We start from the raw sequence: 25,840 nt of genomic DNA on the forward strand, positions 1-25,840 counted from the left end.
AAGAGAATGATGAACTAGAGGAATTTCTGCTTTCAATCACACAATGCATGTATTGTTCTTGCATCACCTTGTGACGACCTTTAAAATAATCCTTATATATGTCTAGGGTTGTGAAAAAAGAAACCCTACACAAATACATAGGAATATGCGTGTAATCAGATCTGAAAAGTCTGATTTCGTAATTCTCAACAGATACAGCTTGTGTCGAGTTTATATCGAGCTTCAACATTAAATCTCAATAGAAAGGATTCTGTCGAGACATTTTAATTAACAGCACTCCCTTCATTTGTTTTTTTTTCAGACTTGCATGGTTTCAATACTTAACTTGAACACTTGTTTCTTGAAGTGCTAAACTCATCCTAGATCTACCAAATTACAAGTGAAATGCGTTTTGTCAAAGAATTAGCCAATTACATAAATATATCCCTAACAATATTACTTTCTGTTTGGACATTGATTCTTACACACTGTTTATTATATATCGCTCATACATAAAACTCTAAATATTACATGACATTGTAGACGTTATATATATATATATATGAAATGTATAACAGTAAGTGTGGGAGAACAATTACCATTCTATTTTTATTTTGATTTTAGTGTTAGGATTGTTTCTATCTATTTACCTCTATATTATGGAAAGTTACGAGTGGAACTAAGAGGATTGAGTGCATGGCACGTGGGTTAGCTAGCTAGATATGACAAAATATTGCTCGCAGGCTTTTCACATACACTCCTTGTATCATATTCATATCAAAATCGTAGGGGTAGATGGGTGGATTAGGCCATAGGTTTTTAGGAATTAGGATAGATCTCCATATATATATCCGCCGTATGTTCCAAGAATGGAATCACTACCGAGAAGACTCAAAGGGGTGCAGCACTTGTTTGGCTAATTTTAGGTGGATATAGCATCAATCTCTGGTATCAGGAAATGGAAGCATTATAGTGTTTTCTGTTTGCTTCCAAGAATAAAATTTTAGAAGATCTTGTGGATTTTGATTCCCTTCTTTTCTTTTCTGCCTTTCTCAGTGAAACCCTGACACACACACCCCAAGTGTTTTGGCCTCATTGGAACATACAAAATCTTGGTCCATTATATGTTGACTTGCAGTCAAATAAGTGACAAAATACAATGCACACAAGCTTGATTCCCTTGTGGTGGATAATTTTAGGCCTTTGCAATTAATCTTTATGGTCCCCTTGAGATTCTTCTTGATTGGAGTGTTGGTTATGAAATAAGTTGTGTTTGTGGTATAGTTGGATTGAAATTGGTTTGACTACTAATTATACTATCCATTATGAGTTAGTTCTAATTATTTGTACGAACCTGTGTACAAGTCAAAATAGTACAATATGAGTGCCTTAATGCATTGAAACTATGGATTTTTAACATTCATTTTATCCAAAAGTTAGTTGCAAACCAGCACGACCAGTGGAAAAATTAGCAGATTTGTTTTTTTGTTAAGTAAAAACTAAAATAGTGGATGAAACTTATAAGTATTAATTTTAAACTTTTCTTAAAATGATGTGATTATTTTCGAATAAAATATAGTTGATACAATATATTATATTTTAAAGTTATCTATATTTGTTATTTGAAAGTGTTTTAAATCTTATAAGTTTTTTTTCAAGAAAAAATAATGCATTTTACCTTCAATTATTATATAAGACGAGATGTGTGTGTGTATATTAAATAATGTAATGTGTTGTTGGAATTTGTTTACAGTGCCCTTTACAAACGGTTCAGTCCTTTATAAGTTTTAAATGGCTTAAAAATGAAGCAAATATAAATAAATTAATCACTTATATTAAAAAAAAAAAACAATACTTTAATAACATAATAATTTTTAATTTTATCAAGAACCTACTCAACAGAAGTATAGTAACAAAAAATATTATATTTCAATTTTTAGATATTAATATAGATCAATTTGGGAGTTCGCATTAAGTTAATGCATTAGATTATCACAATTCAAACAAGTTGTTACGATAAAGACAAAATGAGAGAGAGAGAGAGAGAGAGAGAGAGATGAAAACTATAGAATCTCTGTATTCTGTATAGTTTTCTCTACAAAAAAACTATTCAAAAATGTCCATATAGATAGAGTTCATAGTTGACTAAAATTAAGGGCAATTAATGTGTATATTCTTGATCTTAGTTTCGATCAGGGATCTCAACATGTATTAAATATTATAAATATGGTACATGCGCTGTACTAACACTTGTGTGTGTTGGGGGGGGGGGGGGGGGGGGTGGTGATTTTGGTGTAAGTGATATACTAACACAAATTAACACTTGACACATATGTCTGTAATATGTCAAACAATGATCTCATGGGTCTCAATCTAGGGGGCTGCAAATTTTGTAGTTTATGGGATAAGAACTCTTGCTTTTAAAAAGGCCCTTGCCGTCCAACAATTTCCACTCGTACGTACTGTTTTAAGGTGATGGACTCTTTGTTTATGTCTTTTTGCTAGGGGGGTGATGGACATACAGGAATTGTAATATGGACAGATTGAATTGTGCTCTTTTAGAAAACGATCCCTAAGAAAACAATGGGAAGGAGAGTCCAATGACTTTTAAATGGATAAGACGTGAGAGGAAGGAATATTGAACATTGTTTCCAGAATGCTGAATAATTACTCTGAATTGATTTGGGTTTTTGTTTTGTGATAACTAAAATATGCTTTGAGCTCTCCTAGCCATGCAAATGTAACCAAAGAGATAGGCTCTACAATGATAATCAGTCACTTTTCATAGGACCAGAAATGAGACAAATTGTTTGCAAGATTTTCTCTTCTTGGAAAACAGAAGAGCCGTGTTAGACCCACATTACTTTGAAGTTTGGTTAACCTTATATTGATATATGCTTTTTGTCATTTGCTAAATGCAGTTTCTGCTGACCTCTACAATGGCATGCGTACTTTACATTTGAAAGACCTATCAGTTCGCTTTTATATCAAAGCTGTAGTTGGAACAGATAATTTTTTATGCATGTGTAGAATTGCATATTTTGCTTTTGGATAAGCATGTATAGGGTCATATATATATAGTGAAGGAAAAGATTACAAAGAGCTCCCTTACTCTTATGTAATTTAGCACTTCTTAAATCCGCTGGCTTATGTTGCACATTATAAAACATGGTGGCTAAATCTGTCAGCATCGAACTTAAAACATTCCTTCTTGCGTTTGCTTGGATATTGATGCTTTTTGGGCTGATATTTGCAGAAAGATTTTCTTAGAATTCTCTACTAACGCAATGTTGCTTGCATTAACTTATGTGTCCTAACTCCTAACATCAAAATTTTGAAGAGAGAGCTTGTGTCAATTATTGAAAGAGTGATGTTAGATACTACTATAAATTTTAGTATATCTGTTAGTGTCAACTTTTAAACGCAAGATAATAGTAATTAAGAAGTCTATTCACCATGTTATTAATGTGGTATCAATTATATTAATTGTCATATCAATTTGTATTACTTGACGTCAAGAGTTTGCCTTGTTACTTTTGATGACTTCGTCATACCCTCGAAAAGCTTTAGACTTATTATTGTACCGTGAGTTGTGTCATTCCACCTCAAAACCAATTTGTAATGAGGACGACACACCCAAGATTTTTATCATTTGACATCGCACCCCACACCCCGCAAACCTGTTTTTAGAACAGTTGGAGGGAGTTGAATTGCGGTCTCCCAACAATCCCTCCTCACGATGAGGCTCCACTACTCGAATACATGATCACCTTATCTCTTATACCACTTGTCAAACCATGAGATATGACACTCCACCTCAAAACTAATTAGTAATAAGAAAAATACACTCAAGTTTTTTATGGCATTCAACATCGCCCCACGGTCTATTTTTAGAGCAGTCATAGGGAGCAAATGGTGGGCCCCCAACACTTATTAAGTACTTTGATCATAAAATTGTTCGCACTAAACTTAATGGAGAGTGATGTAGGCACAGGCTGGGCTTATGCATCTAGCAAAATTGTGTTGGGAGTAAATAGTGAAGTGTTAGGTCACAGTCATATAAGGAAAGGTGACGCCGAGGCCATGCCTAAGGAATAATATATGTTGAATTCTAAAGGTGACGCCGAGGCCATGCCTAAGGAATAATCTATGTTGAATTCTAAAGCCAGGAGGGATGGTGCAGTGCCGTACTGAATTGGCCTTTCTTGTAGCAATCTCTTTAAGATCTAATGAAGATTCATAGTTACCTATTTGGATGCTTGCCTATAGAGGGACTATGAATCCAGATGTAGCTCGACTTAAGCAAAGCCATCATTGCTAGCACCAAGCCACCAATAATCAGCGAAAAAGAGAATACTATTTTGGATGAGTATCATTGACTCATTTTGATTCCAAAGTATCTTACAGTAGGAGTAGGACCCTTGATCGAGATAATAGATTTTGGGGTTATATCCTCCTCAATTTTCTTATCACCGTATAATTGGATTATGTATGGTTCTTAATTTGAAACAATATACTTTGTCACCCAGTTTACTCTAAGAGTATAGCCATCAAAAGAAACATTTTACTATAACAACGAGAACAACAGCAACAAAATTAGTCCTAAATTTTTCTAGTCAGCTAAGAATCGGGATCCTCAATAGATTAGTCAAAATTGGAGCTATGTAAAATTGTATTTTCTGTCATTATCCATATTCTATTTAATTACTCTTTAATTGACATATCCTTTTTAACTTATACTAATGATATTTTCATTTTTCTTCCATCTTTTTTTTTTATTCCCTCAACATAAATTAACTTACTTTTTCTCACCAATGTATTAATTGTTCTCCTCTAAATATGACCAAACATCTCAAGTGACTCTCCTTTGTCTTTTTATCAATAGGGGCCACCCATATTGTTAACCAAATTTTCTAGTTTCAAATCATATCTTTCAGTGTATTTTTACTAATCCATCTTAACATCTTCATTTCAGTTATACTCATTTTATAGATGTGTTGCTTCTTGATAGCACAAACATCCAGTGCCCTAGAGTATAACTGGTTTTATATCAGCCTTATTAAATTTTCTCTTTGACTTAATAGTTATTATACAATTACATAACACTTGTAATGCATTTCTATAATTCATACGCTATGCTCTTATCCTCCGATTTGAATATTTTGCATTCTCTCCATCTTTATGAATTATTAAGTCAAGATATCGTAAAATTTCATCTGTTGATATCTTTTTGACCGTCAAACCTCACAATCCCATCCTCAAAAGAAATATTTGAGAATAAAAGATTAGGTTAAAAAAGGAGAACATTAAGTACTCAATTTGCTTTTAGAAAAGCTGAATAATTTGGAATAAAATGGATGGTTGATCCGTTTTTAGAGTTGCTCAAAGAATTTGAGAGAGAGAGTCTTGGGATAAAATAAGTCGAGATGCAATATTTAAGCTGCAAATTCATGTTATAAGAATGAGGATATAAAATTTCATAAGGCTAATCAACAGATCTAAGGTAAAGATAAAAGTTAATGTTGGTTTATTTCCCCCAATAAATAATCCAAATCTTCAGTTAATTGTCTTATAATCAAAGTTAACCGTAAGAGTGATATCGATCAATTCATAAGAATTTTAGCTTAAGGACCCAACAATGGAATAAGGATTTTCCCTCTATTGAGTGCAAATTCTAGGACAAAATGGGCTTTTGCCCTTTTCGAGCAAATTAATTAGCTTTATACCCCATTTTCCAAACTAAATAGGGAAATGCCCATCTTTTAAAACTCGATTTATGATAAATCGAGTTAGGAAAAATAAAATTCTGAAACCCTATAGTGGCATTTTAATGAGCCTATAGTGACGTTTTTAAGACCTATAGTGACCTTTTTTAACTCGACTTCAATAAAATCGAGTTATAGGCAATTTTTTTACCTATAACACGATTTCATTGAGTTCAAGTTAAAAAAAGTCACTATAAGTCTTAAAAAACGTCACTATAGGCTCCTTAAAACGCCACTATAGGACCTCACTCGATTTATCATAAATCGAGTTTTAAAAGAGGGGCATTTCCCTATTTAGTTTGGGAAAGAGGGTATAAAGCTAATTAATTTGCCCGAAAAGGGCAGAAGCCCATTTGGTCCGCAAATTCTATTTCAAAACCAAAAATTTTCAACTATGTTTTTCTCCCTTCCGGTCAAAACCAACATAATATGTCATTCCATTCAACAGATTGATACACTTATGACTTACCGATCTCATGTTCAACCTAAACTCAAATTCCAGTCTTTTTTGACCATTTTGATAGATTATATCTTCATTTTTCATCTTTACTAATTTCTATTTCCATCTCATACTCTATTATATTCTTTTCCATTCTCTCTCCAATGGAAAATGTGTTTTTCTCATAAAAATATTAATTAATTGGAAATAAATTTCAAAGAAAAACTCAATTATTCAAGTATGATACTATCTTGTACATCATACTTCAAATTTAGTGTCACTATATTTTATGCAATGAAAATTTTAAAAATATTATATTTTTTTAATTGATATATTATGACTAACAAAATTTTATATAATGAAGAGTTAGATATATTTATTTTTTGTTATGTTATATATTACAAATAGCAGTAAGCTCATTATTGTTGAAGTGGGCCCGTGTGTGGCTTGAATTGCCACAAGCCCAACTTAGTTGACCAAATCCTATTTGTAATAGGAACATTTTTCAGCCGACTTTAATATATATATATATATATATATATATTGTATTTCTAGTGCAACCGTGTGATTTAGAGTAGTTCCAATTAACCTAATGAGTAGCCGCAAGTTGTACTCTGTATTTTTCCCTGATAATAGTGAAATCCCTGCAACTCCGTGGACGTAGGCAAATTGCCAAACCACGTAAATATTGTCTTGTGCGTGTGATTGTTTTCTTTGGCGTGTGTTTTCTCTATTTATTTTGTTTCTCATAGGTTGGGATTTCGGTGTAATTCCCTACAACTGGTATCAGAGCCTAGGATTAGGTTTGAGTGGGAGCAATGGCAGAGGAAGCAGGAAAGGCGTCTGGAATAAAAAAGTTTGATGGCACAGACTTCGCGTATTGGAGGATGCAGATTGAAGATTATCTCTATGGGAGGAAATTGCATCTGCCTCTTTTGGAGACAAAACCTAAGGCTATGAAGGCTGAGGAATGGGCTCTTCTTGACAGACAGGTATTAGGAGTTATCAGGTTAACTCTGTCTAGGTTTGTTGCACACAATGTTGTAAAGGAGAAGACTACAGCAGATCTGATGAAGGCTTTGTCTGGTATGTATGAAAAGCCGTCAGCAAACAATAAGGTGCACTTGATGAAGAAACTGTTCAATCTGAAGATGGCAGAGAATGCATCAGTAGCACAACATCTGAACGAATTTAACATTATCACAAATCAATTGTCGTCTGTAGAAATTGATTTTGATGATGAGATCCGTGCACTAATCGTTTTGGCTTCTTTGCCAAACAGTTGGGAGGCAATGAGGATGGCAGTAAGCAATTCTACAGGAAAGGAAAAGCTCAAGTACAATGATATACGAGATTTAATTCTGGCTGAGAAGATTCACCGAAGAGATGCAGGCGAAACCTTAGGATCTAATTCTGCCCTAAACCTTGAGACAAGAGGCAGAGGTAATAACAGAAATTCAAATCGGGGCAGATCAAAATCCAGAAATTCTAATCGGAACAAAAGTAAATCTAGATCAGGCCAACAAGTACAATGCTGGAATTGTGGAAAAATAGGTCACTTTAGGAACCAATGCAAAAGTCCTAAGAAGAAGAATGAAGATGATTCTGTTAATGCTGTAACAGAAGAGGTACAGGATGCATTACTTCTTGCAGTAGACAGTCCACTTGATGATTGGGTTTTGGACTCAAGAGTTTCGTTTCATACCACTCCACACCGAAATCATACAGAACTATGCTGCAGGTGATTTTGGTAAGGTGTATTTGGCTGATGGTTCAATCTTGGATGTTGTGGGTATGGGAGATGTCCGGATATTGTTGCCCAATGGATTTGTTTGGTTACTGGAGAAAGTTCGACATATTCCTGACCTGAGGAGGAATCTAATTTCTATTGAACAACTTGATGATGAAGGGCATGCAATACTATTTGTTGGTGGTACTTGGAAGGTTACAAAGGGAGCTAAGGTATTGGCTCGTGGAAAGAAAACTGGTACTCTGTATATGACCTCAAGTCCAAGAGACACAATTGCAGTTGCTGATGCAAGTACTGATACAAGCCTATGGCACCGCAAACTTGGTCACATGAGTGAGAAAGGGACGAAGATGCAGCTGTCAAAAGGAAAACTACCAGAATTGAAGTCCATTGATTTTGACATGTGTGAAAGTTGCATCTTAGGAAAGCAAAAAAAGGTGAGCTTCTTGAAAACTGGCAAGATACCGAAGGCTAAAAAATTGGAATTAGTACATACTGATTTATGGGGGCCTTCTCCGGTTGCATCCCTTTGAGGTTCAAGGTACTACATTACTTTCATTGATGACTCTAGCAGAAAGGTATGGGTTTATTTTCTAAAAAATAAATCTGATATATTTGAAACTTTTAAGAAGTGGAAGGCCATGGTTGAGACAGAAACAGGTTTGAAAGTAAAATATTTAAGGTCAGATAATGGAGGAGAGTACATAGATGAAGGGTTCAGTGAGTATTGTGTTGCACAGGGAATTAGGATGGAGAAAACCATTCCTGGGACACTACAGCAGAATGGTGTGGCTGAGCGCATGAACAGAATTCTCAATGAGCGTGCTAGGAGTATGAGGTTGCATGCTGGACTACCAAAAACTTTTTGGGCTAATGCTATTAGCACTGCAACTTACCTGATAAACCGAGGATCTTCAGTTCCCATGGAGTTCAAACTTCCTGAGGAGGTTTGGAGCGGTAAAGAGGTAAAATTTTCACGCTTAAAAGTTTTTGGTTGTGTTTCTTATGTTCATATTGATTCTGATGCTCGTAGTAAACTTGATGCAAAGTCTAAAATATGTTTTTTCATTGGCTATGGTGATGAGAAATTTGGCTATAGGTTTTGGGATGAACAAAACAGGAAAATCATCAGAAGTAGAAATGTGATATTTAATGAACAGGTTATGTGTAAGGACAGGTCAACTGTAGTGTCAGATGTTACAGAGATAGATCAGAAGAAATCTGAGTTTGTCAATTTAGATGAATTGACTGAAGGTACTGTCCAGAAAAGGGGTGAAGAAGATAAGGAGAATGTAAATTCATAGGTAGATCTGAGTACACCTGTAGCTGAAATCCGCAGATCTTCTAAAAACATTAGACCTCCACAGCATTATTCACCCACTCTAAATTATCTCCTGTTGACTAATGGTGGTGAGCCAGAGTGTTATGATGAAGTCTTGCAAGATGAGAATTCAAGCAAGTGGGAGTTAGCCATGAAGGATGAGATGGATTCCTTGTTGGGGAATCAGACATGGGAACTGACTGAATTGCCAGTAGGAAAGAAGGCTTTGCACAACAAGTGGGTATACAGAATAAAGAATGAGCATGATGGTAGCAAACGTTACAAGGCCAGATTAGTTGTTAAAGGGTTCCAGCAGAAGGAAGGCATTGACTCCACAGAGATATTTTCTCCAGTTGTGAAGATGTCAACAATCAGATTGGTACTAGGAATGGTGGCTGCAGAAAACTTACATCTTGAGCAGTTAGATGTGAAGACAGCATTCCTTCATGGTGACTTAGAGGAAGACCTTTACATGATTCAGCCAGAAGGGTTCATTGCTCAAGGACAAGAGAATTTAGTCTGCAAACTGAGAAAGAGCTTATATGGCCTAAAACAAGCTCCTAGACAATGGTACAAGAAATTTGACAGTTTTATGCATAGAATTGGGTTCAAGAGATGTGAAGCTGATCACTATTGCTATGTTAAGTCTTTTGACAATTCTTACATCATATTACTGTTGTATGTGGATGATATGCTTATTGCAGGGTCTAGCATTGAGGAGATTAATAATCTGAAGAAGCAATTGTCCAAACAGTTTGCAATGAAGGATTTGGAAGCTGTAAAGCAAATCCTTGGTATGAGAATCATTAGAGACAAGGCTAATGGTACATTGAAACTTTCACAGTCAGAGTATGTGAAGAAAGATCTCAGCATGTTCAACATGAATGAAGCTAAACCAGTGAGCACACCCTTGGGTAGTCATTTCAAACTAAGCAAAGAACAGTCACCAAAGACAGAAGAAGAAAGGGACCACATGAGCAAGGTGCCCTATGCCTCAATTATTGGCAGCTTAATGTATGCTATGGTGTGTACAAGGCCAGACATTGCATATGCAGTGGGAGTTGTGAGCAGATTCATGAGTAGGCCTGGAAAGCAGCATTAAGAGACAGTCAAGTGGATTCTGAGATATCTGAAGGGTTCATCAGATACATGTCTTTGCTTCACAGGTGCAAGTTTGAAATTGCAGGGTTATGTAGATGCTGATTTTGCTGGTGATATTGATAGTAGAAAGAGTACTACTGGGTTTGTTTTTACTCTGGGTGGTAAAGCTATATCATGGGTTTCAAATCTGCAAAAGATTCTCACTTTGTCTACTACAGAAGCTGAGTATGTTGCAGCAACTGAAACTGGAAATGAGATGATTTGGCTACATGGTTTCTTAGATGAATTGGGTAAGAAGCAGGAGATAGGCATTCTACAGAATGACAGTCAGAGTGCAATCTTTCTTGCCAAAAATTCGGCTTTTCATTCAAAGTCGAAACACATACAGACAAAATACCACTTTATCCGTTACTTTGTTAAAGATAAGCTGGTAATGCTTGAGAAGATTTGTGGGTCTAAGAACCCGACAGACATGTTGACTAAAGGTGTCACTATTGAGAAGTTGAAGTTGTGCGCAGTTTCAATTGGTCTTCTAGCTTGAGGACAGGAGAATGAGTTTCAGGGATGAGGGATTGTGTTATGGAGGATTGTGGCTGATGTTTGCAACTTGTGAGCCCTTAAGGGCTAAGGTGGAGCTGATGGAGGAGTTTGCTAGTATAACTTGATCAATTCAAGCCAAAGTGCAGATTTGTTGAAATGGGCCCGTGTGTGGCTTGAATTGCCACAAGCCCAACTTAGTTGACCAAATCCTATTTGTAATAGGAACCTTTTTCAGCCGACTTTAATATATATATATATATATATTGTATTTTTAGTGCAGCCGTGTGATTTAGAGTAATTCCAATTAACCTAGTGAGTAGCCGCAAGTTGTACTCTGTATTTTTTCTTGATAATAGTGAAATCCCTGCAATTCTGTGGACGTAGGCAAATTGCCGAACCACGTAAATATTGTCTTGTGCGTGTGATTGTTTCTTTGACGTGTGTTTTCCCTATTTGTTTTGTTTCTCATAGGTTGAGATTTCGGTGTAATTCCCTACAATAATGATATGCCATAGTAGACAAGTATAATTTAATACTTCATACAAAAAATAATTGACAAAATAATTGATTAATGAAATTATATTATTGACAACTTTCTTCAAAACAGCTACAAAACAGAAGTTACTCTATGCTTCCTGTACCTATAATATAAAAGTTTATTGAACACCGTGAACATTAATTATTATTTAAGCTTGTCCATCTTTCTTCTATCATAACTTGGCTGAAAACGTTTTCAAAAAGTGGCACTTATAACGTAAAAGTAGAATTTGCTAAAACAAATGATTAATTTGCTAGCAAAAGATCAAGCAGCAGGCCAGCCAACCCTGATTAATATTGCTACTAGGAGAGAACAAAGTAAAAACCCAAGGCATTAAAATATACATATTGGTGCTGAATATATATATATAACAAACTCCAAGACAATTGTAGCTTATGATCATTACGATAATCATTCATATTTAGTACACAAAAATTCAACGACGACTGCGAATTCTAGCTGATAGAACACGTATGTGACAGGCCATTAATAAAGGCATGCAGACATGGCATAGTTATCTTAATATGTGACAAGTGCCACAACCCGACAAATAATGATAAAAGTTATATAGACAGAATGTACTATAGGATGAATAATTTGAAATAATTCACTGCCATGGCAGCATAATTGGTCATTTTAAAAGGATAGAATGCCTTGAATGACCATAACAAGTGAGTAAATTAAGAAGATGAACGGTTTATGCTTATCTTAACTAATTGAGAATCCTTCCATTCAAGAAAAACAATGTATAACACTATAAAAGCACATGTAGAAATTAGAAAAGGATAGGTGAAAGAGACAACTTAATCTATCATAGGTCTTAACATTAGCTTCTAAGCATTTTGAAGTTTTTCACATTGGTCATGTGCTCTATGACAGTATGACTCGATTCCTGACAAATTTGCCACGTTTCAACAGGGCTTTTGGCCACATCCCAATTGTTAAGATTTTTATCATATTGAACTTTTGGAACAACTCTTAATTTTTTCATGGCACTAAAGAAAATTATACAATATTCTTGGATCATAATAATGATGTACTCCTTTATTTCACATCAATATTGGTCTGACCATAAATTTAACTAGTGAACTTTACTATCATGTGAGAGGAGGGTGTATGTCATAATTATGCTCCCAAAGTACTGTAAAATTACTTTTGGTATAAGGTGGCCTTAACTCCTAAACTCAAATCTTATATTCATTTTATTTCATATTTAAAAAGTTAAAAAATTCTATTAATTAAACCTTATTTATTAAGGGGAATTTATGAAAAATAATAATTTTAATCATTTAACTATTATTCTAACACTAACTAATTCTGACTAATTAATTTAGATAACATGTTGTTGGTAACTTAGTCAATGATTGCACTAGTTAGCTTAAAGATGAAACTATTGAACATTGGATTAATGACTGATTTAGTGAGTTAGTTGTTGTGTAATAGAACAATGAATAAAAGTTGAACGTGAAGAACACAACATTTTACGTGAAAAAGGTCATTGAGATAGCAGAAGTGAAAAACCAATATGATTAGGGTAGAGAAATCCCTACTGCCAAATATTGAATTCTCCTACACAAATATCTCAATCTTTCTTAGCGACAAGTTGCCTTCCTATTTCCTTCTTCGTCCCTAATAATGAAAGTCATCATTTTTTTTCTTTTATAACCAGGGAAGGTGCTGGACCTTGTTACAGGTGTTGAATGCTTATTGCTTATAGCTACATTACAAAACCAAGTACAATATTTCTTGGACTTTAGAGCATTTTGGATCACCCCATGTCTGCCTATTTTAGCATAAGTAACTTATTTTACCTTATATCATATTATTTATTTTACACTACATTTTATTAATTAAATTTTAAATTATTTTGATTTTGTTTTTATTAGTTTCTCTTTCTTCACTCACAACAACCATTGTCTACCATCTTATTTCATTCTCAAGATACCTATAAAAAAATACAAAATATGCAAAATGATAATGTTTGTGTGAATTTACACGGTAACTGTAGAAGCAATGTATTAATGTATTTTAATTTTACACAGTTTTGCATGATATGATGTGGATAAATTTTGTATTTACTTGGCTAAAATATGATACTTTATATTTTTTCTATTATACAAGTATTGACGTGCACATGTTCTGACAATAGTCTCTAATATATATTTAGGTGGCGAAGGTAAAAAAAAAAAAACGCTTTTATTCTCTTGTACGTATTGGTGCTCCGTGACCAATGAGATTTCATTATAGTACTCTACCCGTTGCATTTGTATCTTGTTGTACGACTGTTGTCTTATGCATGGCTGCTCTTCCTTGCATATTACGACTTGCTCGGTTGGAATGTCCTTTGGTCTTGCCTTCAGCCTTGCCTGGTTATTGACAGTCTTATCTTTGAGAGTTTCTTGGATATTCACTGGAAACACAGGCTTTGGTTGAATGTTAGTACTTAGTAATCCATGTAGATGGCTGGGATGAACCTAGGATTTTCTTGAGCGTTTGTGACCGTACACGCTTAGAGCACTCACATTTTTGTTTGTATAATAAAAAAAATGCATCACATTTTAGCAAACTAAGTCTAAAATTCATCTACATCAAATCATACAAAATTGGGTAAAAATAAATTACTACTATATAGTAACCCTGTAAATTTATGCTAATATTATTCATTTTGAATTTAGTTTTTTATTCTTTATTTACCTATTTTGGGGATGATTTAAGAGAGTAAATAGTGATTGTTGTGTGAAGAAAGAGAAAAAACTTTAAAAAATCAAGAAAATTTTATTAATAAAATATAGTGTAAAATAGATAATCTGATCAATATGAGGTATTTTGAAAAATAAATATGTAAAATAAAAAAAGTAAATTTTTATACTAAATAGACAGAAATTTTTGTGTGCTCTTATACGAGAACTTCATGCTTTTTTTTTTTTTTTTTTTTTTTGTAAAAATTTATGAAAATCAATTACTAAACCGTTTTCTTAAATGCGTGACCAATTATACTTTTCACGACCGAATAATTGAGGGAATATATACTATAAGCACATAAAGCGAGCTATTATCACTATATTTCCTAGAACAACATATCACCAACAGTTTTTTTGACACTTGATTTACACCTTGAGAGTTGAGATCTTCGGTAGACTTGCATAATGCCAAGTACGTGTGAAGTTTGGTTTAGTTTACAAGTTGAAAATATTATCCCTCTCAAGTCGACCAAATTCAACTGATTGGGTTTTGGGTGAGAGTCCAATCCAAGCCAAACAGTTTGGCTATGTATTTTTTAGGAATTTGAAATGATCTATAACAATTAGATTGCTTGTTGAACTTGAGTAGATCCATGATAAATGTTTAAGCTTAAGTATAGGTTGTACCACTACTCGATAACTATCATATTTATAGCATCAGACGAATTGATTAAAAATAATATACTTGAAGAAAAAATTTTGCCAATATCGGTAAAATGGAAATAAAATAAATAATAAAAAATATGTAAAATGATTAAATTATTTAAAATAGATGATGAAAATATTTTAAATTTATTGAAATTTTCAGTAATAGAGTTCATAGATGCAATATATATGCTAAACTTAATTGTTAGAAGTTTGAAATATAGTTTTATCTATAACGTATTATGTTAAATTATTAATTGTCACAAAAGTGTAAATTATTGGAATATAGTAAATTTAATTATTGAACCACATGCTTTTAAGTTCTAACACTTTCCCTCGCGTGTGGGCTCAAATTTCAAACTCAAAACCTCATGTTCTGATACCATGTTAATTGATCTATTCTTTCGAAAACTTAAGTTATTGGAAAATGTCAAAATGGTAAATTTAATTATTTAATCACATAGTTCTAACGTATTATCTTAATAAGAAAATATTTCTTTGTTACTTTGCAGGAATTAAACTCATTGCATAGATCCCTCCCTCCCCCTCATAGTTTCATTAAGCTAAACACAAATGGTCGCGGTACGTGTATTTCTTCTTGATGAATGGGGCAATTGGATTGTGAATTTTACTCTTAAATGTGAAAGTTAGTACCAGTTTAGTTGTGGAACTTTGGGCTGTTCGATTTGGTCTACAACTGGCCGAGACTAGGGATGTCAACTCGCTTCGATTAATCACATCTATCGCGAGGCTAATAAGGTGGCTGACAGTCTGGCAAATATATATGAAATGTATCTATGTATGTACCTAGATGTTAGGTGAATGTTCTGTTTGTATGGTCTTATATTACATGATCATTGTTCTATGGGTGTTATGTCTATATTACTAAGAGGGAGTTTGGATTCGAATTATAAGTGGCTGCGTTTGCGTTTTCTGACATTTTTTTTTTTTTTTGTTCCAGCTGCACTATTTGACCAAGTCAACCATGAACAGTGCACGGATGCACTGTTCACGGATCCACAAATTCCATTTTTCAATCACTTTTTCGTTAAAAATGGGTCCCACAACACTATTTACACATTTAAAAATTATTTTGTTACAGTGTTTTCAGTTTTCAATTTCAGCAGAATAAATTCTATCTAAACAGACCCTAAAACTATTGTACCTCTATTAGTTTTATAACTTTAGGTATGCTCCCTTTCTATGAAAAACAAAAACATTAAAACAAAGAATTGCGTAGGACGACAAATTTAAGCTGCTTCCTATTTTCACTCAACAGTAACACCCATACTTTTGAAAACAACATTCCTCGAAACATTTGAAGACAACATATTTATGACATTTAGGTTCCATTTAGCAATTTTCAGTTTGTGAATGAAATGAATTGTATATTCTCTATCCAGATTTGGATACTAAAGAAATGTCTGCTTAATAATCAGTGCTATAAATTGTAGCAAAAGAATGAAAATGCAAAATAGTTGTCATCACTCATCACGATAGAATTGTTTTAGATACTAATTAATATACTAATCTAAACTAATAAAAAGTTTTATGCACTACACAAACTTCAATTATAAGGCATAAAAAGCCACTAAAATCTTTTGTTTTCAATGTTATACTTAGAAATAGAATGCTGTTTCAAAGTTTAGAAACTAGCCGAAAGCATTCTTTTTTCCACTCTAGACTACTCTTTATTTCTACCCGCCAAAATCTTCTACAAAATTTAATAATTAATGGTAGTTACATTCTTCCAAGTTTCTAATAAGGTCAAAATTCAGTGAGTTATGATGCGAATAATTATAGGAACACGCTGAAAAGCATGTCTAATTTCACAACTTAGGGTCTGTTTGGATAGAATTTATTTTGCTGAAACTGAAAACTGAAAACTGAAAACAATGTAGCAAAATAATTTTTAAATGTGTGAATAGTGCTGTAGGACCTATTTTTAATGAAAAAGTTGATAAAAAATGGAGTTTGTGAGATCCGTGAACAGTGCACAAGTGCACTGTTCACATAAGAACGGGTCAACCATTACGGCTGAAAAGAAAAAAAAAAAAATTGATAAAACGCAGACGCAGCACTAATAAGTGCTATCCAAACGAGCACTTACTAACTTATATAACAATGAATAATGAATATTTTTTGTCCACTGTTAATTATATTGACCTACCAATCACAATGTGAATAATTCTAAGAAACATATCAAATCTTAAACTCAATTTCGCACCTTATTGACTTGTCCAATTGTAAATGATCAACATTTTATACCTACTACTAACATGTAGTAGCCAGTTACTTTTTGTCAACTACCCACAGTTACAAAAGTCCGTAATATAAGAAAGATTGTGTCCGTGGTATCGTTGTTGTGTCCCCGTAGGCTTGGACCAAGAGGTTAGGACACGTGTCATGAACAAACTAAGCCCAACATCAACCGGTACTGCTCGACGTCCGATTCCATGTGAGTGAAGTCAGGTTGGTCACGTGGGTCTCGCAGTCGTGAAGTTTCTAAGTCTGAAAAAGTCCGTTGAAAACACCAACTTGTGTCCAATAAGGATAGGAACAATACATATTACATATGTAGTGGCCATAAGATCTTGGGAGGTCGGAAAAATATGGCTCCAACGTGTGAGCTGCAATGCACCGCCGTATCATTTGGGTCCCACTCTCTACCTCATGAAAGTGAGCATTTATTAAGATTTGCCCAATCACACAAACTTGAAGGTTGAAACTACCCCCATGGAATTTTCTTCTTCTTTTACGTTTTAACTTTTAATAAGTACTTCTTAACTTCTTATTATAAAATAATAATAATAATAAACTTCCTTGGGAGGTCGGGTCATTTTGTCTTGTTATTACTATCAGGGAAGTTTTTTTTAATATAAACTACTATCAGGGAAGTTCTTCACTTATTGTTGTTCCCTTATTAAATAGTAAAATTTTCCTGGTTTATGAAGAAACGTGACAAGGGACACAACGAGAAGTTTAAAGTTTAAACCTCATTTGAATAATTTTAGAGGATGAGATTATGAGATTATGTTCAATGAGGATGAGATTCATGAAGGTGAACCATATTTTGATTTGAATTGTGTGTCTTTCTTTGTAACTCGGTAAAAAAAAAGTTACGTCATTTTGGCATGAGTTAGCATTTAACGAATAACTCATTATGGAAGAGAGCAAATCCAACTACTATCTAATGTTGGGGGAGTGGATCAAAATCTTGAACTTGAGTGGGCAAAATCAAAATTAACTCAACTTTAAGGGTGTAGTGTGCTATTTAGTCTATTTAAAATAAGAAAGAACACTTATGATGGGGACAAATGGTGTTAGTCTAGAAAATTCAAAGTAGTTAAAGGTAAGTATAAAGGCAATATCTACAATAAAGACAAGTGGGGATGTTAGAATCAAATTCAAAGTAGTTGTAAGAAGAGGAAGACCTAAAATAATATTAGCACAAAATCATTTTTAATAAGGAGATAACAAAAATTATGATTTTTTTTTCTTTATATGATTGAATGACGGAGAAAATTAAATTTGGTGGGCCTTGATTAATCTTTCAAGCATCCTTAATTTGACCTAAAAGTTTTAGCACCAAGAATTTGTTGTTGTCATTCTTGTTGTTATATACTTATATTATACATTATGGAATATAAACTTAGCCATCAAATACCACATTAGATCATATCTATTTTTAGGACTACATTATATTTTTAGTCCCTAAAATTTAGAATAAATTTGATTTTGATTCCTTAATTTAAAAAGTTCAATTTCAAATTCCATCTATGCTAATATAAAAGGTTAATGTGGCCTTTTTTATTTGAATTGACATTTATATATGATTTGGCACTATTTTTCCCCCTTCTCTACTCTTTAATTCTCTCTCCTTCTTTTGGCTGGCTTGAGTCGCTTGACAGGCTTTTGATTTGGCTGATCCTTTTCTCTTCGGCATTGCCATGATTTGGTGCTCATTATGGTGGCGCATGCAATGGTGACTAACAATGGAGGCACGGTGCTTAGTCAACGATGTGGGGTTTTTAGTCGTAAGAGATGGTGGTGGATGGGCAATTTGACGCCACTTACAGCTTTGATTATGTGGGTCAATGAATTTTTGGGCTAGTGTCATGTAAAATAAATAGTACCACATTAGCAATGTATTTTATATAAATATATATATATATATATTAATTTAATAGTTAGGAGAGGGTTGTTTGAATTATAAATATTTTTGCTAGACATACTAGAATATGTCAGATGAGTTACAAAACCTTTGGCACATTACCAATCTATATAAGACATACGTCATTATTTATTTCAAAAACTATAGAAAGAAGTTGAATGGAATGATTCAAGTGTTATTTTCTAAAGATTTGAAGGATAAAAATCAAAATATTTAGATTCGAAGGAACAAATTTAGCCGACATAGGACCACCATGTCTTTGCTCGTTAACCAAGATAAGAAATTGGCCAGTGAGGCGGTGACCATCAACATTTGATTGGTTTTGGAGTTTGTTGAAATCAAGGATTATGGCGTTAACTTTTTTCTAGCAAATCAAAATTCAACCACGATTTCAAGGCTTGCCTTGATTGGCAAAATTGTTCAATTCTTCTTTCTCTCATGTGAATGTTATGGATCGCATGACCCATAGTTTGTTGTATACCACCTTTGCTTAAGAAAATTATTGTTGAAAAAATCACAATCCAAATTAGGTGGACTTGATTTTTGTTTTTTGTTTTTTGTCAATATTACTTTCATGTTTAGGTCACGCGGAAAGATCCAGCTTGGAATTCTATAAAGTACTTACTCATATATAAATGATAAATAAGGACAAATTCATAGTTAATGTTGTTAAATTTATATTATGTTCTAGTAATAGATGCCTCTAGGGCATCTGGTAATAGACTATATTTTGGAAATGTTTTAATACTATTTTCATGAAAAATATAAAAATGTGTCAAAAAAAGTCAATTTCTTTTTTATTTTCACATAAAAAAATTTTTAAATATTTTCTAAATTAGTGTTCTTAAAGCATCTATTAACTTTTCAAATTTAGAATTAATGTTAGTTATTTTCAGTTTTTCCTCCCCTCTCTCCCATTTCCATTTTCCTAGGTGTACTCCAAATATACCTAAAATTTCCTGCATCACATGCTTGTTGAAAAACTAAATAAGGTGTACTAGTAGCACACAACTCTGTGAATAGGATGGATAGGACACAAAGTAGGCACCATTCCAGCATGTGTAGTACTAAGGAGGATTATGAATATCTACCTCTGTTGTTTTGGTCCTATCTTGCTGATAAGGAAAGATGGAACCTTCAAGTATAAAGATTTTTCACTTTTTTAAAACCATTGTAGCCATTTAGAACACCTAGCTTAATTCTTAAGCATGTGTAACATCCCTTTTGGCTCTTACATAGTTACTGAGATATATTAATAGCATGCTCAAGAGGTTAGCACAAAAGGGGGAAAAATTGAAGGTTTTACAAACTAAAAATTATTTGTTAAAATTGAAGTAAGGAAATTGCAAGTAGAGAACATGAATGCCTTATTTGGGCGAAAGAAATTGAAACCATGCTATACACAGATTCAAGATCCACGTGAAATTGTCATGCCAAAATATTTGATAATTGCATTACCATTGATTTGATTTATGATTTCCAAATTGTCTTTCATTCTTATGAAAGATTTTTTTTTTTTTTTTTTTTTTTTTTTGCTTGGTAATTGCAGGGGATTGAACCCCCCAGCAACAAGTCATAAGGAAACCTGGGTACCAACTCGCCTACATAGGGCAGTGGTATTCTTACGAAAGATTAAGATAGAAAATTCAATTAAAAATGATGTAAGGGATACTATAAACTTTATTAGATAAACCTTACAAATTAATGTGTTTCCAAATAGGAAATTACTAATTAAGACATTTTTATAATATGTCGTTGAAATAGCATCAATCAAACTCATTAAGTTATTTTGTAAGACTTTGATAGTAAAATTTGTAGTGGCATCAACATTTTCTTTTTATCAATTCATATAAAGAAAATTTTAAAACTACCACATTTTTTATCATAGAAGTCTTATGCATGGTAAAGGATGTGATTGATGTCACATCAATAATATAATAATAAATTTAAAAAAAATTATTATTCTTTTGTTGTATATTTAAAAATTGTCATATCATTTTGAAGACTTTATGGTAAAATTCATAATATTTATAGCATCTCATGTTCACATTATTCATTTTATTTTGTTTTATAAGTCATGTTTTGACCGTTATGAATCAGCTAAGCAAAAAATGACAATCTTTCAATCATCAAATCAATTTTTCAAGCTAATTATTAGCTGATACACTTTCTCTTAATTCTATGAGAACCATCAATACATCACTAAATTCTAAACTGCAAGGCAGTAAAATGAAATATCTACATCACATATATACAAAATACCACAAAATATTTGTATGTTCTCATTGCTCATCGAATTTGATAATGTTAAATAATTGCAGTAACTTGAATTTGAGAATCATAAAATAAGTAGATGACCTAAGATTTCATAGGTAAATGAAGTATGTTGTATGGTATCTCATGGAGCTGCTCCATGAGAGCCCCCTCTCATAGCACATGGAACCCACAAACATATGTAAGTCTCAAATAATGTGAAAGAGTGGCTTCATAAAGCCCTGCTATAAGATAATTTTCACCATAGATGGAGAGTCCAAATTCTTTCCTCCATGCTATTGCTCTATGTTCACACTATATTTTTCTTTTTAGAGACCCTAAAAGTTTGTGTTAGAGAAAATATACACATTTACAATCGTAAATTCTGTTGTGTAAAAAAGTATTCCAAGTTGTGAAAAATGTGTGGTTTGTTTTAGCCAAAATAGTTTATGTTAACATCTCGTAACACTCTTTCTATTTTACTTTCTCATCTAAAATGTGCGGCGTGCCATAAAGTTGATAACCCAAACAATCGCACTCACATGCACATCTAATATCTAATGCTGATTTAAGCTATAACCCATCATAAAACTTGGCGTAACTTCCAGTAAAATCTGATTTTACTACTTCCACATTTCCCTCCCACTCTATAAAAGCTCTAACAGACCCCCTTCCCTCTCATTGATTTCATTCCAGTTAGTAATACTCTCTCAAAACTCTTTCATTCAAAAAGCAATACTACTGCAAGACCAAGCCAGAAATTTAAACACCCCCCCCCCCCTCCCCCAAAACACACACAAGTGCTACATTTGTATGGAGACTATTTCTATTGTAATATACATATGTATCTTTCTCTCTACTCTTTTCTCTTATCCTCTCATAAAGAAACAAAAAAGGAAGCATGAACGACTAGTTAAGCTTCCTCCAGGCTCAATGGGGTGGCCTTTAATAGGAGAAACCCTCCAACTCTACTCTCAAGACCCTAAAGTCTTCTTTACTGCTAAGCAGAAAAGGTCCTTAAAAGTCTCTAAAATCTTATACATATTCTTCAGTTCCCTTGCATGGACTTAATTCAACTTAATGTTGCTCTCCCTTTTTTGGTTGTTTAGATATGGAGAAATATTCAAGAGCCACATACTTGGCTGCCCTTGTGTGATGCTGGCTAGTCCTGAGGCTGCTCGGTTTGTGTTAGTGTCTCATGCTCATTTGTTCAGGCCTACGTACCCCAAAAGCAAAGAGAAAATGATTGGCCCTTCAGCACTCTTTTTTCACCAAGGAAGCTATCACAGTCACCTTAGGAAGCTAGTTCAAAGTTCATTATCCCCCGAGACAATCCGGAAACTGGCTCCTGATATCGAAGCCATTGCCATTTCTGCTTTGGATTCATGGGCAAGTGGACAAGTCGTTAATTCCTTTCATGAGATGAAAAAGGTTCGTGTAGTGATCATGTTGATTAGACTGCTTTTAAAATTTTTAAGACATGTTTCTAATGTGAACCTTAAGATGTTTTATTTTGGCTTATCTGCAATTGTGCATGTATATATATAATTTTAATCAGCTTGAAGTATTGATTTTTTTTATTGTCTTAATCCTAAACTTTTTATTGGATGGGATTTCTATAGTATCTTGCTTTTACTGATGAGCTCCTCATAATTTCCTTATCAATGGGTCCTCCACTTCTTTTTGGATCATGTTTTTCTAATGTTATATGGATCTTCTTGATCTTCTTTCACAGTTCTCTTTTGATGTGGGCATTCTTTCCATTTTTGGTCGTTTGGATGATAAATATAGAGAAAAGCTGAAGGAGAACTATTGCATAGTGGATAAGGGATATAATTCTTTTCCAACAAACATTCCGGGTACTCCATATGCCAAAGCACTCGAGGTAAGCAACATTCTAAACTTATTTATTCCTAATAGTCTTATAGAGGTTTCTTAATCTAACTCTTTTTGCCCCTACTGCTTTACTTTATGTATTCAAGGCAAGGAAAAGGCTTAGTGAGATAGTGAGTGAGATAATTTGTGAAAGAGAAGAGAAAAAATTACTGGACAAGGATCTCTTGGGTTATTTGATGAACTTCAAAGATGAAAGGGGCCAAGTTTTAACTAAGGATCAAATTGCTGATAACATTATTGGAGTACTATTTGCAGCTCAGGACACAACAGCTAGTCTCCTAACATGGATTCTCAAATACCTTCATGATGACCGGATACTTCTTGAAGCTGTAAAGGTATGAATTCCATAAAAAATTCTTCACACTAATTGCAAATCTTAACATCTTAAAATTGGAAAAGACGAGAAAGTATTTTATGTGCCCACTTGACGAAACGGACCTCTCAAAAACTACCTATAGGACCTACATACTAATGAGAGGCCCATCACCCACTGAGGGGGCCTATGATATAATTTTTGGGAAAGGACAGTAACTTAAAATAATTTGTAACTGCAGGCAGAGCAAAAGACTATATATGAAGTGAATGATGGAGGGAAGAGGCCCTTGACATGGTCTCAGACCAGGAATATGCCACTTACATACAGGGTATATGTTGCTTTCACTTCTACGTATAGCCTCTTAGAAAACAATTTTAAGAGAAAATGACTTATGTGAGCAACTGGGTATGGTTGAACTTTCAGGTTATACTAGAGTCCTTCAGGATGGCAAGCATCATATCGTTTACCTTTAGGGAAGCAGTGGTTGATGTAGAGTACAAAGGTTAGAATTCAAACTAGTAAAATTTAATTTCTATCTTTAATTAGAGTCAATTTTCAAGGCTTTCTTTCTTACAGGCTTACTTCAATATTTCCTTGTACAGGATATCTCATACCAAAGGGTTGGAAGGTGATGCCATTGTTCAGGAACATTCATCACAATCCAGAATTTTTCCCGGATCCTCAAAATTTCGATCCATCTAGATTTAAGGTAGGTAGTGTAGCAAAGAAGGGACTCAGTATTAGTCAAATACAGTATTTTTTTTTTTTTTTTTTTATGATTTTAGTTTCTAACTGTATCTGTTTTTGGATGGATGAAGGTTGCCCCAAAACCCAATACTTTCATGCCATTTGGCAAAGGAGAGCACTCTTGTCCCGGCAATGAGCTTGCCAAGCTAGAGACACTCATTCTGATCCACCATTTACTCACCAAGTTCAAGTATGATATGCAAAAGATGATTGAATTTTAACACAAGATAATTCATAATCAAACACTCCTACATTTGTAGCATGAAATTTTTACTCAAATACATACTCTACAAACAACATACACAAGTAAAAAATATATAGTACATGTGTATGTATTTGAAGTAAATGAAGTAGCAGTATGTACTTGAGCCTAGAGTGGTGCATGTTTTTTGAGTGCCAAATAATTTGAAAACCCTCTTTTGTTGGTTTTTGATTGAATTTTTGTTTGCAGGTGGGAAGTGGTAGGATCTCAAAATGGGATTCAGTATGGCCCATTCCCAGTTCCTCAGCATGGACTCCCAGCCAAATTTTGGAAAGAATCCAAACATGATGTGTGATAAATGTGTTGCCTTCTATAGCTTCCATTTTTCACCCACCTAATCCAACCCAAACCTCCTGTTTTTTAATGGGGTTTCTTTCTTATATGTAATCCATATGAGATATCTTATCCCTTTTATTTATTGTAGCACATCTGATAATTGGTTGCTTGATATTTGACTATATATGTAATAAAATAGAGAAATTGAATGGGGAGCTTACTCCCCAGTGATTTATGTTCTCTAATGTTTCTTTATTATTTGTAATTTTAGAACATGTTCAACTCAAGATTTGGCATTGTTAAATACAGAATATTTCAAAAAAAGCAATTACAGACTAATGTGACAATTAATATAATTAATGTTAATTTGTTAGGGTGATTTATTCTGCAAAAATCTTTATGTTAGACTCACAGATGTGGTCACGAAAAATCCACGTGTTATCAATTTGATTGGCTGACTAAAAACAGAGTTGCCCTGGGCTGGAAGGCACTCAAACTCACAAGGGCACAAAACTAGTTAATGTTGGCTGAGTGAGGGACCCTCTGGGGTGTGGGTTTCTGAAGCCACTGAGTTTTTGGCGGTGGCGGCTAACTTGTTGTGAGGCTAGCTTGACATAATGGCAATGTGTGAGTAATAAATAATAACTAACCCGAGTATACTAACTCAACGCTTTTGTCTGGATGATTCCAACCAATATGCTCAAAGTGTTTGAATCCTTTTGGGAGACCAAAAAAGGAGATAGAAAAATGGAATCCAGAAATATGGAAATTTGCTGGCATTAATGAAGAGCAAATATTTGCAAAAGAGTGAAAAAATTAGTTGAATTCAACAAGATTCTGTGAAACTTATTATGAAACAATGTTGGAATGTTTAGTAAGAGGAAATAAAGAAAGCACATAAATAAGTATTATAAGTTTATGGTTTCATAATATGTGGCTTGAAAATGCTAGATAAAATATTACAAAGTTTTCTTGTGATCATTTAAAAATCTGGGTTCAAGTCTCTTTAGGAGCTTCTACATTGTCTTCAGCATTTTCTCTTACTCAGTTTACTATTAAGTTGTGTAATCAAACCAAGTTAAGCCATGTCAAAAACT

At 33.7% G+C, this 25,840-nt stretch overlaps 1 protein-coding gene across 1 annotated transcript; it reads left to right on the forward strand.

Annotated features, from left to right (window-relative positions):
- Positions 1-21,946: 21,946 nt before the first annotated feature.
- On the forward strand, positions 21,947-24,983 carry LOC126706681 (abscisic acid 8'-hydroxylase 4). The gene is made up of 9 exons (XM_050406214.1): positions 21,947-22,259; positions 22,356-22,677; positions 22,982-23,131; positions 23,229-23,477; positions 23,697-23,786; positions 23,882-23,960; positions 24,061-24,167; positions 24,277-24,395; positions 24,657-24,983. Exons 1-9 carry the CDS (start codon positions 22,060-22,062, stop codon positions 24,760-24,762), a joined length of 1,422 nt encoding a protein of 473 aa, XP_050262171.1. The 5' UTR covers positions 21,947-22,059; the 3' UTR covers positions 24,763-24,983.
- The last annotated feature ends 857 nt before the right edge of the window (positions 24,984-25,840 follow it).

Source organism: Quercus robur, chromosome 11 (assembly GCF_932294415.1).
Source record: "Quercus robur chromosome 11, dhQueRobu3.1, whole genome shotgun sequence".
Classification (NCBI taxonomy): domain Eukaryota; kingdom Viridiplantae; phylum Streptophyta; class Magnoliopsida; order Fagales; family Fagaceae; genus Quercus; species Quercus robur.

What these genes read in the sequence shown, in the direction of transcription:
- LOC126706681 (XM_050406214.1), top strand. Translation starts at nt 22,060, where the DNA reads ATGGAGACTATTTCTATTGTAATATACATATGTATCTTTCTCTCTACT. An exon ending in TTTACTGCTAAGCAGAAAAG is followed by an intron (nt 22,260 to 22,355) that starts GTCCTTAAAAGT and finishes TTGGTTGTTTAG; the next exon opens with ATATGGAGAAATATTCAAGA. An exon ending in CATTTACTCACCAAGTTCAA is followed by an intron (nt 24,396 to 24,656) that starts GTATGATATGCA and finishes TTTTGTTTGCAG; the next exon opens with GTGGGAAGTGGTAGGATCTC.